The 13,120-nt window shown below is 65.7% G+C and overlaps 1 protein-coding gene across 1 annotated transcript in view; it reads left to right on the top strand.

Annotated features, from left to right (window-relative positions):
* Positions 1-7,287: 7,287 nt before the first annotated feature.
* CLCN2 (chloride voltage-gated channel 2) overlaps positions 7,288-13,120 on the top strand; it is a gene marked incomplete at its 3' end in the record, with an annotated part of 13,128 nt that continues 7,295 nt past the window's right edge. Inside the window, exons 1-6 of the mRNA XM_025195908.1 lie at positions 7,288-7,444; positions 10,558-10,689; positions 11,093-11,221; positions 11,423-11,556; positions 11,661-11,738; positions 12,079-12,157. Coding sequence (XP_025051693.1) covers positions 7,288-7,444; positions 10,558-10,689; positions 11,093-11,221; positions 11,423-11,556; positions 11,661-11,738; positions 12,079-12,157 — 709 coding nt within the window. The remainder of the gene's footprint in view (positions 7,445-10,557; positions 10,690-11,092; positions 11,222-11,422; positions 11,557-11,660; positions 11,739-12,078; positions 12,158-13,120) is intronic.

Genomic DNA, 13,120 nt, shown 5'->3' with positions numbered 1-13,120 from the left:
TTGCAAAGGTCCAGCAGCCCCAGCCCCCATGGCGGTGACTGTAATTTTAGCCTGTGACCCAGCAGGGCAGCCACGTCTGGGTGCGCAGAGAGCCTGAGAGGCGCTGGCAGCGAAGTTCCCTCCTGGTGCTGTTCACTCTTGAGCCTAGTGATGGCCATTCAGGTGTCAGCACTGGTCTGTTTTGCTGCTGAACTTGTGTCAGGACCAGGACTCAGGGGACCCCTGTCTGCCCTTCTGTATATCTTAACCCTGCTGGCTTCTTCCTCACCCGCTGTCTGTCCCTGCTCTGGAGCTATTTGGGGCACAGGAGCCTTCCCCAGCCTCTCCTGCTTGCCTCTCCCTGACTTGGTGGCCAAGTGAGGGGTGTGTTCCCCTTCGTGGCCAGGCCAGTGGCTGCCCTCCCCATCTCCCCGGGGTGCCTCTCTACCAAGAAGGTCGCCACAGAGCCATTGAAAAGGGCTGGAGGAAGCCGGCAGGCATGAAAGAGGCTGTAGACAGTGCCCTATTGTGCAGTTTTGCTCCCAGCACCTATCAGCATCACTCCAAGGAGGAGGTGGCTGGAGCTGAGCTGGGGAGCTGGCCACAGCGCCCCAGAAAAAGGCACTGTCCTCCTCTCTACCCAGCCAGGGCACACAGGGTATCCAGAGCCACATGCAGCACCCCTGGGGGCTAGGCATGCTCTCCAGGGCCGTGGATCCAGCCCCACTCCCTACACTGGCACCACAGGCCCGGCCCAGTCGCAGCACTGCCCCTGCCCGCTGTGGGTGCAGCTGGCTGCACGCTGTGCTGGGCCTCGGGGGTGCCAAAAGGCTCGGCTGTTTCTGGAGTGAAGCCAGTGCCCCACTCAGCATGGCTTTGCCTGGCGGGACCCTGGCTTCCCTGCTGCACCCCAGAGGTGGCTGCATTAACCCCCCCCTCAGCATCCCCCCAATTCCCCATGGACTTCCCTGCATGGCTCTAGCTGCTGCGCAGCCCGTTTGCCCCTGCAGTTCATGATGGGCTGCTAGGGGCACCTGTGCTGCCCTGCCAGCCTGGAGCAGGTGGACCCGCTCTTCTGCACTGTGCTTTGGTCCCCCTCCTTCCCCGCCCACAGTGAGGGGGGTGGGGCAGGAGGCACGTGACAGCCCACCCACTGCCGAGGGGCACAGGGCAATAGCAGTGCCCTGGAGGGCACCCTGAGGTCTTGCCAGGCCACGTGGTCTGTGAGCGCAGCCCCAGGGGTTGGATGGGGCCAGCGGCCTCCAAGACAAAGGCCCCACCTGGCCCCTGGACTTTCTGGGTGACAGCTGCCCAGCCCCTGGCCAGCAGCCCCTGGGCAGCGGAGCTGCAGCTGGCGGTTCATCTGGGCTGGCCGGGCACTACAGCAGGCGGGATGGGGCCATGCCAGGACTCCAGGGTTCCCTCCAGCCTTGTGTGACAGCCTCTGTGAACAGCCAGGCTGGGCCTGGGCACCTCGGGCCAGTGAGGACATGGATGTCTGCTGGGGGCCCCTGTATTTCACCAGGCCCTGCAATATGGGATGCTGGGATGCCCCCCCCGCTCCCCCTGCCCCCAGCCCCTCTCCCCTTGGCTCTGCGGAACAACAGCAGAGTGGCTGGCCTTGCTGTCAGGAGGTTGGTTGGAGCAGGGGCGCAGTAGGGCTCTCCCCTCCAACAGTGCCCTACCCTGAGGGCCTGGGGGGAGCACTAGCTGACAGCACAGGGCCCCATCCTGGCTCTTCCCCCTTCCCGGCTGCACTATCTGATCTCACGGCTCAAAGGAGCTTCCTTTTCCTGCCACACTTCAATCCTGCTCTCCCCTTGTCTCCTCCACCCTGCACCTGCTCCCTTGCCCAGGGTCAGCCCAGCCCCAGTCTCCTTCTTCAAGGTGGGGACTGTGCCCTGGCCCTCCCCACACCCACCCAGTCCCAAGTCATCTCCTGGCAGAGCCCGTTTTCCTTGGCTTTGCCATTAACCAGAGGCTCTTCTTCAGCCTCTTATCTCTTCTGGCTGCCAGCCTGAGCTTCACTGCTAGGTCAATATACTGCTGTGCATGTGTGTGCATACGTGTGCGTGAGCATGCATGGGTGCATGTATGCATATGGGGGCATATGTGGGTGCATATGTGAGTGTGTGTGGGTGCATGTGTGTGTGTGCATGCGTGTGTTTGTGTGTGCGCAGTGCAGCAGGCCGTCAGGGAGCAGCTGAGCTCCTTTCCCAGGCAGAGGCAGGTGCCAGGAGTCAGGGCTGCGTAGCTAAGACCGGCCTTGTGATCCGCAGCCTCCAGGCACGAGGCGCTGGCCCAAGCCACAGCCAGCAGAGAACCCGGCACTGGGGGTGGCCAAAGGATGCCCCCCTACCCGCAGCAACTGCCCAGGCCCTCACTCCTCCATGTACCCCTGATGCCCTCCCAGGACAGAGGGCCCCAGGCTTAAGCTTCCCAAGCAGCTCTCAGTGCCTCCCGCTGCAGATCAGGGCGATTACGGGAGAGTCGCTAATAAATGCGGCGTGACACAGATTGCTGCTGCCGTTCCCTCTGTAGCTGGCACTCCTGGGTGCTGGCTGGCCTGCCAGAAGAAAGGGCCTCTGTGCCCAGCCAGGAGTGCCTGGGCAGTGAGAGGAAGCCCCTTCGTGCTCACGTACCCCTGGCACTGCCCACCAGGACCCCCCTTTCTCCAGCCCCAACCCAGCCAGAATTGGGCATGATCTCCAGAGTGTGATGCCAGGGTCAGGACTCCCATGGCCCGATGTCAGCACCCCGGTGGCAGTCTGGTGTTGGGGAGGGAGTTCTGGCTGGCTCAGGGCATCAGCAGCTCCCAAGGCCAAGCAGAGGGCACGTGCCAGACACCTGAGACCTGTGCCACGGAGGTGCCAGGTCTAAGTACGAGGCAGGGAGGGAGCTGGCAGGGCTGGAGGGGCATGGTGTTGGAGCACCCTGTGCCAGCCATGCCTTGCATCGAAGAGATCAGGTGTGGCCCTGGCTCTCCCAGGGCACCAGGGTGTGGGAGGAACCCCCTGCCCACACAGAGGCTGACACTGCCCTACAGGAGGCTCCTGGAGCCAAGCTGAGGTGGCAGCGCCAGCCCACGTGCCCCGACTGCTTCCCCGGTGCTGAGATGCAAATCTCAGCTCCAGGGGCAGCTGTGCAGTGCAGGCAAATGCAAAGCCAAGCCCTGCCCGGTGTGTGGGGGACACACTATGCCTCCCTCCATCCCAGGGCAGCTATACCAGCTCCCCTCTCCCTTTCCCCCATGCTCCCCTGCCAGCAACCGACCCCAGTGCCCTCTCCTGGCTGCCGGGGCTGCCTAGAGCCTGCACGGAGCAGAGCAAAGGCCTCGGGGATGCGGCCCTCCCTGCCCCCCCCGCCCAGCCCCAAAGGCTGGGTCATTGCTCAGCTGCTTCTCGGCGGAGGCTGGAGCCTCAGCGCTGTTTGTTTTCAAAAGGCCTTTGTTGAAAAATAAGTGGGCAGGGAGGGGGGGCAGGCTGTGGCCAACCCCTCCTGGGAACCCAAACACAGCGCCCGGCCATGGGGTCTGCGGGTGTGGGGGGAAAGGGGGGGGAGCAGCCACGGGCATGGCCACGGCCCCCCGTCAGACCCTCCCCACCAGCCCAGGAGCATCAGGGCCCTGGGTGGGGGGCTGTGGGCCGTGCCCTGCCGCCATGGTGGGGGTGAGCGTGCGCTGGCCTCGCGGCCTCAGTTATGTCAATATTTTTGCTCTGGGAAGAACAAAGCCGGTTGATCCCCAGCATGGCCGGCCCCCCGGCTCTGGGCAGCAGGAGCACATGGCCCCGCTGGTGGGGCGTGGGCGGAAGAGGGCCAGGCAGGCAGACAGGCCATGGGCACAGCTTCCAGGCTGGTCATCCAGGGGCATGGCCCTCCCATCCGCACCCCCACGGCCGCCCTGCCCAGAAATGGGCTGCCAGGAACAGAGGGCTGCTTGGCCCCTCATCCTGCCTAGCCCACGTCCCTGAGGCTGGTCCCAGCACGCTAGGCGCTGCGTGTCTTGGCAGGAGCGCGGCCCAGCCCTCGTGAGCTCTGGAAACGGCCGGCAGGGGCTGGAGAGGGGCAGGACTGTCCCCGCTGCATGGCCTGGCACACAGGTGAAGGGACATGGCCTGGGTCACACCGGGAGGCTGTGGCAGAGCCAAAGCCAAAGCCAGGTCTCGGCCCTCAGGCCTTCCTCCTCTCTGGCTGGGCTGGGCCAGGCCCAGTGCTAGGTCTGAAACAGCTCATCCCCCCTCAACCACCTGCCCTTAGGGCTTGGAGCTGGGCACGCTCTGCCCCCCACCCCATTGCTTGGGGACAAGGCAGATAGGTCCCCAGGCGAGTGCTGAACCCTGGGCCCAGGTGCGGGGAGCCGCTCAGGGCACCGCCAGGCCACAGGAGGGGCAGGACAGGGCAAGGCAGGGTGAGCTGCCTAGCCGCCAGGCTGGGCCCTGGGTTCGAGTCCTGACCCCCCACCCTGCCGCTCTACCCCCTGGTGCTGTGCAGCCATCACCCTGGTTTCCCAGCCATAAGGTCTCTGGCAGGGGCCACCCTCTCCTTCCAGCCAACCCCAGAGCTCCTGCATCCTCCTTCCCTTGGGCGGCAGGCTGCCTGGCGTGTGCACGCGGCCTTTGTTCCCCTTTCCTGCTAGTCTCCTGGTGAACCGCCCTGTGACGGCATCCTGGGGAGGAGGATTTCCAGGCCCCTGCGTGTGCTGGAGGTGGACATGGCCCTGGCTGGTGCTGCCGTGGCCCTACCTGCCAGCCAAATGGCTTGTTAGTGATGTCCCAGCCAGCTCTCAGTGGGCCCTTCTCAGAAGCGGGGGGACCCTGCAGCTCAGCAGGGCCCCCACCCTTATTTCCTCAGCAGCCTGGAGCAGATCCCTCCTTTGGGGCTGGGAGGCGCGAGCATGGACAGGGCTCCCAGCTGGGCAGGGGCAGGAAGCGCCGTGGCCACACAGTGCCAACGGGGCCTTGGGGCAGGACTCAGACCCAGAGCACCCTGACAGCTGGGCCCTGCCCCTTCCATGGCCCGTCGCTGCCCCAAGCTTGCCTCTGGGCTAATGAATAGGGGCTGCCCTGTGCTCAGACCCCAGCGACTGGCCCAGTCCCCCTCCGTGCTATGGGGACCCCTCAACCCAGCTGCCTTGGCCAATTGTCCCCCCCTCCAGGACCCCCAACTTCACTCTCCTATTGCCGCTTTTCCCTGGCTCCCCCCAGCCTCCTCGACCGCCCAGGTCCCTGCCCCCTACCCCCTTCTCCACCCCTGCCACCCCAGCTCCCAGCACCCCCTTCCTCCATGCCTGGGCACAGGGATGCGGACAGAGGCACGGCACAGCCCTGGTCCAGACAGAGCTCTGCCCAGCCAGCCCCGGCCCCATCCCCACTTTGCTCCCAAGAGGCTGGTCTGATGCTCAGTCTGGGGCAGGTTCTGGGCAGCCGCAGGGCCACGTGCTGGCTGAGCAATCCCACCTCCCCTGCCTCCGGGAAGTGATGAGTGAGGAAAGCAGCGGGTGGAGGAGTGCAGCTTGGACCCGTCAGCCTGTCAGCCACGTGCCTCACCCCCTGCCTGCTCCCCACCGCTGCCCCCGGCCCCATTGGGAGGGCACCGTGCCCTATCTTTGGTGTCTGCTCCAAGCAACTGGTGTGGTGCCCAGGGCAGGGCAGCGCTGCCCCCCGTCCCCTGCCCGGCCCTGCTGTCTCGCCAGGCAGGCCTCAGGGGCTTTCTGAACCCCGGTGTCCAGGTCGAGAGCCCCGCTCTCGCTGCAAGCCCATCTCTCCCCTGCCCAGGATGCTGAGGGAGGCCTTTGCAGGGCATCGCTATGGTGCTCACATTGGACATGCCCAGGCCCTGCTGCCAAGCCCCTGCGCTCCCTTCCCCCCTGGCTGAAGCCTCCCTTTGTCTCCCGCTCACTGCTCCGAGCACTTGGCATGCAGGCCCGGCCCCAGGGACGGAAGCCAGGCAGCAGAGTCCTTGGCACTGCCCATGCCCAAAGGGGTCTGTGATGGGCCCCCGCCATGCCAGGGTCTCATGCAGGATTGGGGAGGGGGGTGCCCGGCGCTCCCACAGGCTGGGGCCCTGCAGCTGCCCCTGTCAGCAGGCGCCAGCACCATCCAGGCCCTGCCAGCCCTGGCACACCTGGCAGCAGAGCAGCTGGCAAATACATAGCAGCATGTTAGGGAGATGGAAACCCCCCACCTCCCCTCTCCCTCAGGCATCCAAGCACATGGACAGGGGAGGTGCTGCTAACAGGCACATGGAGCCCAGCACCCCGCTTGCCCACCCACCCAGCCCTGCCACTGCCCAGTGCGGGGGAGAATGGGCACACGGGGTTGTTTGAGGACAGCCACCCGCCTAGCACTGGCACAGGCATCTTCCTGTCATGTGCCAACTTTGCGGCCTCCTGGCTATCCATGGTGCCCAGGGCCCCAGCCTTGCCTGCTCTGGCCCTGGCTTCCAGAGCTGGCACCCAGATGCCCGGCAGCCCTGGTGGGGTGCTAGCTTGGGCAGTACCAGGGCTGATAACAGCCCATGGCCATGCCCCTTTTCTGCACCAGTTCTAGAGATATTTTGGGGTGGGCACACTGTTGCTATTGATCTTTCCCTGAGGAGACAGGGGCCGGGTACCTATAGGGGTATGGAGGGCAGGGTGCTGGCACCATGTACTGCCAGGATCCAGCCCATTGAGAGATACTTCCCTGGTGCCTGGCGAGGCTGGCCGGACTCTTGCGTCCCGCAGTACCAGCTTCCCTGCAGACTCTGCCCAAGCCCCTACCCCATGCCCAGCCTTGCCAGCCCCCGCCTCTCCCACCCCCTGGCTGTGCTCTTGGCTCTGTGTGCCTCTTGGCATGGGCTGGAGCCAGAGGGCTCTTCCGCAGGGCAGAGGTGCTTTGTCTGGGCCCCAGCAGGCTGGAAAGCTCAAAGCGCTGGACCTGCTGGGCTGGCCTGTGTCCTGCTGGCTGCTCGCACTGCCTATGCACGCTGTGCTGGCCTGGCACTCCCGGGGCACCGTGGGGGGCTCAGTGCCCTGCAGGGGGGCAGGACATTGTCCTCCTCCCACAAAGCCTGCCCAGTCAGAATCGGACATGGCCTGGAGCCAGGAGCAGTGGACACGGCTGGGGGCAGGTGCAACTGGGGTGGAGACATGAGTGCCCCTCGGGGTCTGGCTCTGGGTTATCGCAATGCCCGGCAGCCTAGAGGGTCCTGGTGTCTCCCAGGGCATCCTGCCCTCCCCTTGAGCCCCACCACAGGGCCCCGGGAGCAGCAGTGGGGACACCGTTCCTGTGCCCCCCACCCAGGCACTAACGCTGCTCTCTCCGGCAGATGTATGGGCGCTATACGCAGGACCTGGGGGCCTTCGCCAAGGACGAGGCGGCTCGCATCCGGGTGCAGCAGGAGCACTGGAAAGCTTTCCCCAGGGAGCGCCTGCGCCCCCCAGAGCTGCTGGAGTACAGCCAGAGCCGCTGTGCCCCTTGCCGCAGTAAGCAGGAGCTGGGGGGGAGGCGGGGCAAAGGGGCAGGGTGGGCAGGACCCACCCTCCTTGCATGCATGGCCCTGGGTGTGCATACTTGGTCCCTAGGGCACATGCGTAAGAGCCCCCTGGTGCACACTGTGTGCACAAGAGCATGCTGGAGCACACTCGTTCCTGTGCACACCCAGCCCCTCACATTCCTCTGAGCTCAGCTCTGACATACGTGCACGCCGGCCCCTGGCCTGTGGGCATGTGCACTGGGGCGCCCTCTGGCTCTCATACGTGCCCCCGCTGAGACACACCCTGTCCCTTGTGCGCAAGGGATGTGCTCAGGTGGGCTCACATGCACTTTGGCATGCTCCTTCACATGATGGCATGCTCAGTCCTACAAGCGCTCAGCCCCTTGTGCACACGCGTGCTTACATGGGCTCAGTTCCTGTGCGTGTGCAGGCCAGCGCACACTTGGTTAGCCCTTGCATGCTTGTAGGCTGCAAGCTGGTACACACTCAACCCCTCCGGCACACGCTTAGTCTCTGCTGCACATCCATGTTCAGGCTGGCACGCACTCAGTCCCTCATGCACACACCTTGTCCCCCCTTGCCCACATGCATGCATGTCGGTGCACGCTCAGCCCCCCCATGCATACACACTTACATGAGCTCAGCTCCCGTGTGTGTGCACACCAGTGCACACTTGGGCCCTCTTGCACATATGTGTGCACACGCAGTCCCTGTCTGCACATGTATGGATGTGCCCCCAGCCCTCCTCCGTGCCACTCCCTTGGCCCCAGGCCCACCGCTCCTTTCCCCGGGCCACGGTTGTGTTGACTCAGGGGCCATGCGGGTGGTGCCGGCCTGGCCCTGCTGGGTTCCCCAGGCCCCTTTCTTCTTTGTTTTCCTCACTCCCTGGCTCCGCGGCCCTCCTTGCCAGGCCCCTTCCCCCTCACCGGCCAGTGCCTCCTGGCAGGAGTGCAGCCACTGACCCATAATAATAGGCCGGGCCTGCATGACCTCAGCAGAGCCGCGGGGAGCCGACCACGTCCTTGGCACCGCCCACTGCCCCAGCCCACAGATAGAGTTACCCGCCAGGACAATGGCACCTGCCCGCTCGGGCCGCTGGGACGTGGCCACCCAAAATAACCTGCGGCCCTAGCTGGGCCCCACTCCTCCCTCCACCCCTGTGCCAGCGCCCGCCCACTCCATCTCTGTGCCCTCTTGCCCCTGCCCTATCAGTGCCCAGGGGCTCTGATTGCCCTCCCTCTCCATGCCCCTATGAGGACCACCTGGCACAGGCATGTGTGAGGCTGAAGGGGGGGTTGTTCAGTGTATACACGCGCATACACATGCGTATATGTGCACACACGCATTAGACACACACACATACAAACACATGCACGCACACACCCCCGCATATGCATATGCACATGCACACACACACACTGTGACAGGGTCCCGTGACTCATCCCCCCCAGCCAACCGGGCCAAGCAGGTCTGCGGCTGTCCTAGTGCTGCCCAGCCTGGGGAAGCAGGTGTGTGTGACATCCCTACGGCGCTGTGATGTCAGCATCAAATCACACGGTGCCCGGAGGAGAGGGGTGGTGGAGGAGGGCTGTGTGCCCCCATGGGGGTGCTGGCACTTGGGGCCACAAGCATGTGGCATGAGGAGGGGCCAGGCAGGGGCCTGCAGAAAGTGCTTGCATGTATACATGCATGTGTGTGTGCATGTAAGTGTGCAAGGGGGTGTGCCCCCACCTTGCAGCTGAGCATGGGGTCCTGGGGGATTTCAACCTGGTGTCCATGCAGCAGGGGCACCCCGTACCCACCTGCCCTGGGCACAGCCCAGACTTGCTGCCCACCCGCTCCCAAGACCTTAAAATAGTTCCCTTGGCAACGGCCACGGCTCCAGCTCACATTGTTCCTGGGGCACATTCTCCGCCCGAATGCCGCTGCCGCTGGCTCCCGGCAGCTTATGCCAGTGCCCAGCCGGCTGCAATGGTGCCCAGCTTCCCCAGGACCCCTCCCGGCTGGCTGCTGGCCCTTCGGCTCCTGCCGCCAGCCAGAGCAGAGCCCTGGGTTGAGGCTGCCGCCGTAGTGCCCTGGGCTGGGCACTGCTGCCCTCCGGCTGCTGGGGGCTGAAAGCGGGCAAGCACTGGGCACCAGCTCATCTCCCAGAAGCTAGGAGAAAGCAGGCTCTGATGTGGGGCTGGAGGGGGGCACTGGGCCACCTGCCCCATGGAGGGCCCTGGTGTAGCATGCCATGGTGGGGGCACCTGGCGATGGGGGATGTGGGCAGAGCAGGCAGAGCCAGGGACCCCCTGAGAGGTGGGTACAGGCAGGACCCCTTCCTCTGTGGGACTCCAGTGTCTGTGCCCTCTGGCAGCCCTCTGGCAGGGCTGGTCCTAGCTGAGGGCACCTGGACCAGGCTGGAGCGGAGCTCCCCACTTCAGCCTGGCTCAGCCTTGCCCTGCCCTACACAGCCATGCTCCCGGTCCCTCACCCGTGGTTGCACGTTCCCCCAGCAGAGGGCACCCCAAGCCTGCACTCCAGGGCAGCAGGGTAGTGCCCACCGCCCCCAGTGGTAATGGAGCCGTCCCATGGGCTCTGCCCCGTGTTTAGCCAGTGTGGGCCAGACCCACACCTGGGACGGGGGCACACGGTGAGGCCCTGGCTGGGGGAAACAAGCAAGCTGTGCCCAGGCCCCTGTGCCCACCCTGCCCAACAGCCCCTTCACCTCCCTGCTGCCTCCAGTGCTCAGGCCCCCTGGCTCCGCAGGGCAGAGTCCAGCCCCTGCCCCCATGGGGAGGCACCTCATGCTGGAGCCTGCTGGGCTGGGCAGAGTCCAGCCCTCAGTATTTGGGGGGCACGTGTGGGTAAAGGCAAGCCCCTGCTAGCTCCCAGCAGTGCCTGGCACAGCCCCTATGCACCCCAGCCCTGAGCCCCCCTGAGCCAGGGAGCTGGGAGCCTGGGCTCTGCTGAGGCAGTCCTCCATGGGTCTGCTGGAGCTGTGCCCATCACCGCAGCATCTCAGCCCGGGGATAGGCAGGGAGGCCGTGACACCCCCCGCCGCCTCGTGCCACCCTGTCCTCCCGGCACCGGCACTCAGGCTGCCCCCTCTGCCCCCAGTCTGCACCGTGCGGTGCCAGAAGTTCCTCGTCTCCAAGGTGGGCGAGGACTGGATCTTCCTCATCCTGCTGGGGCTACTCATGGCGCTGGTGAGCTGGGCCATGGACTTTGCCATCGCCACCTGCCTGCAAGGTACGGGGCAGGAGAGCACCCCCAGGGGCTTGGGGGCGCCTGCAGCCCATGCCAAGCAGCCTGCCCACCTGCTTCCCAGGGAAGGTGCTGGGCCTCGGGGTGGGGGGTACCTGGGTGCTGGGTCAGGCATAGCCACGGGCCCTGGCGGGGCGGGGAAAGCCCCTGCCATCTGCGGGGGGCCTGAGCACTGTGTCCACCAGGGGCACCAAGTCTGCCTCTCTCCACGGGCCCAGCTTTGGTGCCTGCAGCTGCATAGCACAGCAGCTCCCGGCAGGGGCAGGGGCAGGGGCAGGGATGCTCTCCCTCCGCTGAGGGCAAGGGTTGTGTTCCCCTCCATGACCCTTGCCCCGGGCTCTGACGGGCTAGGCGAGTGCCTGCACTGACCCTGCCTGTCTGCCCGCAGCCCAGAAGTGGATGTACGGAGGCCTGGATGCCAACATCTTCCTGCAGTACATGGCCTGGGTCACCTACCCCATGGTGCTCATCACCTTCTCCGCCGGCTTCACCCAGATCTTGGCCCCACAGGCTGTCGGTAAGAGCCCGCCCTGCCCTGCGGCTGGGCTGGGCTGGGGGGACCATAGTGGCTGTGCAGGGGCTCCCTGGGAGTGCCAGGCCCCAGGGGCTGTGGGTGAGGGGAGTTTAGGGGGGGGGCCATGGCCCCTCTTTCTGGGTGGAACCGAGGGCAGAGCTGGCAGGCGCTCACCCGCCAGGCACTCACTGCCCCCTCTTGCAGGCTCAGGCATCCCCGAGATGAAGACCATCCTGCGGGGCGTGGTGCTGAAGGAGTACCTCACCCTGAAGACCTTCGTGGCCAAGGTCATTGGCCTGACCTGTGCCCTGGGCAGCGGGATGCCCCTGGGCAAGGAGGTAGGAGGGGAGCTGGGGCAGGGAGGACCAGCGTGATATGGGAGGCAGGGAGCCCCCGCTTCTGGGTGCCCGCAGGAACCTCTCCCGCTACACTCTGCCCACAGGGCCCCTTCGTCCACATCGCCAGCATGTGTGCCGCCCTGCTCAGCAAGTTCCTCTCCCTCTTTGGGGGCATCTATGAGGTAAGACCCAAGACCAGGCAGGGGGTGAGGGGTGGCCTGGTCTGGTCTGGTCTGGTCTGGTCTGGTCCGGTCTGGTGGGGGCGGGAGGGAGGGAGCAAGTGCAGTGGGTGCCAAGGCAGTGCTGAGCAATTGGCCTCGCGCAGGCCAGGCTGGGGGATGGGGCATGGGGGGAGCCCAGGGCAGGGTCTCTTGCTCAAGCTGGGGGGACTGAGGCCATGACCGGGCATGTGCTGGGGCTGGCATGCCGTTGGCAGGGGCAAGCGGTTGCCTAGTCCCCTGCAGGGAGCAGTCACAGGGTCCTGCCTACTCACCCCTGCCCCCGGCTGCTCCTGCTTTGCAGAACGAGTCCCGCAACATCGAGATGCTGGCGGCTGCCTGTGCCGTGGGAGTTGGCTGCTGCTTCGCCGCCCCCATCGGAGGTAGGGCCCCGCACCGGTCCTGGGCCCCACACACGCACACATGCACGCACATGCACACCCCCAGCAATCAGGTCCCTGACACGGAGCCAGGTCGATGCCAGGCCCCCTTGCCCTGGGCAGGTGTCTGCCCCCAGCTCCCTGGCACCCCACTCTTGGGGGGAGCCCAGACCCCCAGGCCTGTCTGGACACTGCGCAGGCTGGAACTGGCCCTGGCTCTGCTCCCCGAGGCGCTAGGGTCTCACCACAACCCCCAGGTAGCCTGGGGAGGGGGCAGTTGCTCCCCCCATTCCTCTCTCCCCTGGGTCCACTTGGCATCTAGATCGCCCAGCTCTGACCTGCCTCCCCTCTTGCTCCCATCTCTAACCTCAAGGGCCCCCCATGCCTTGTGTGGGCCCGGGCACCCCAGGACTCACTGCATTGCAACCCCCGGGCAGCACCCAGCCCAACGGGCCCCAGCCAGGCCTGGCCTCCATGCCCATGGTTGAGCAACAGCTTGGGGCGCTGTCCTCCCAGAGGTGTAATGTCTGCTCCTTTCCCCTCCACTCTGCACTCCAGGGAGGTCCCAGCTCTGGCCCCAAGGCTCCCTCGCAGCTTTGCGCTCCTAGGTTGGTGACGTGTCTAACTCTTCGCTTGTGCCCTCTGTGCTGCGCAGTGTCCTCGTCCGTCTGTGTGCGCGTGTCCATCCCACGGGCCCCAGCCAGGGCTGCCCCCTCATGCCCCCATGCTACCCTTTTGCTCACACCATGCACCACGCTGCTCCCACTGGGGCACGGGCAGCCACGTGAGGGGGACCTTCTTCCCCCACTAACACCCCCCAGCTCCGTGGCCCCCCAACACCTGTGTGGGTGCACTCCCAACCCAGCCTGGGTGGTTCCCATGCAGCAGTGTGTCTAGGCAGCCCCCCATGCCGGGGCCCAAGGGGCTCTCTGGCATGGAGGGGAAGTGCCGGCTCCCCCCCCCCCC

The sequence above is a fragment of the Alligator sinensis genome, unplaced genomic scaffold, assembly GCF_000455745.1.
Source record: "Alligator sinensis unplaced genomic scaffold, ASM45574v1 scaffold301_2, whole genome shotgun sequence".
Lineage (NCBI taxonomy): Eukaryota > Metazoa > Chordata > Crocodylia > Alligatoridae > Alligator > Alligator sinensis.
This window is presented reverse-complemented; position numbering and strand designations above follow the sequence as displayed.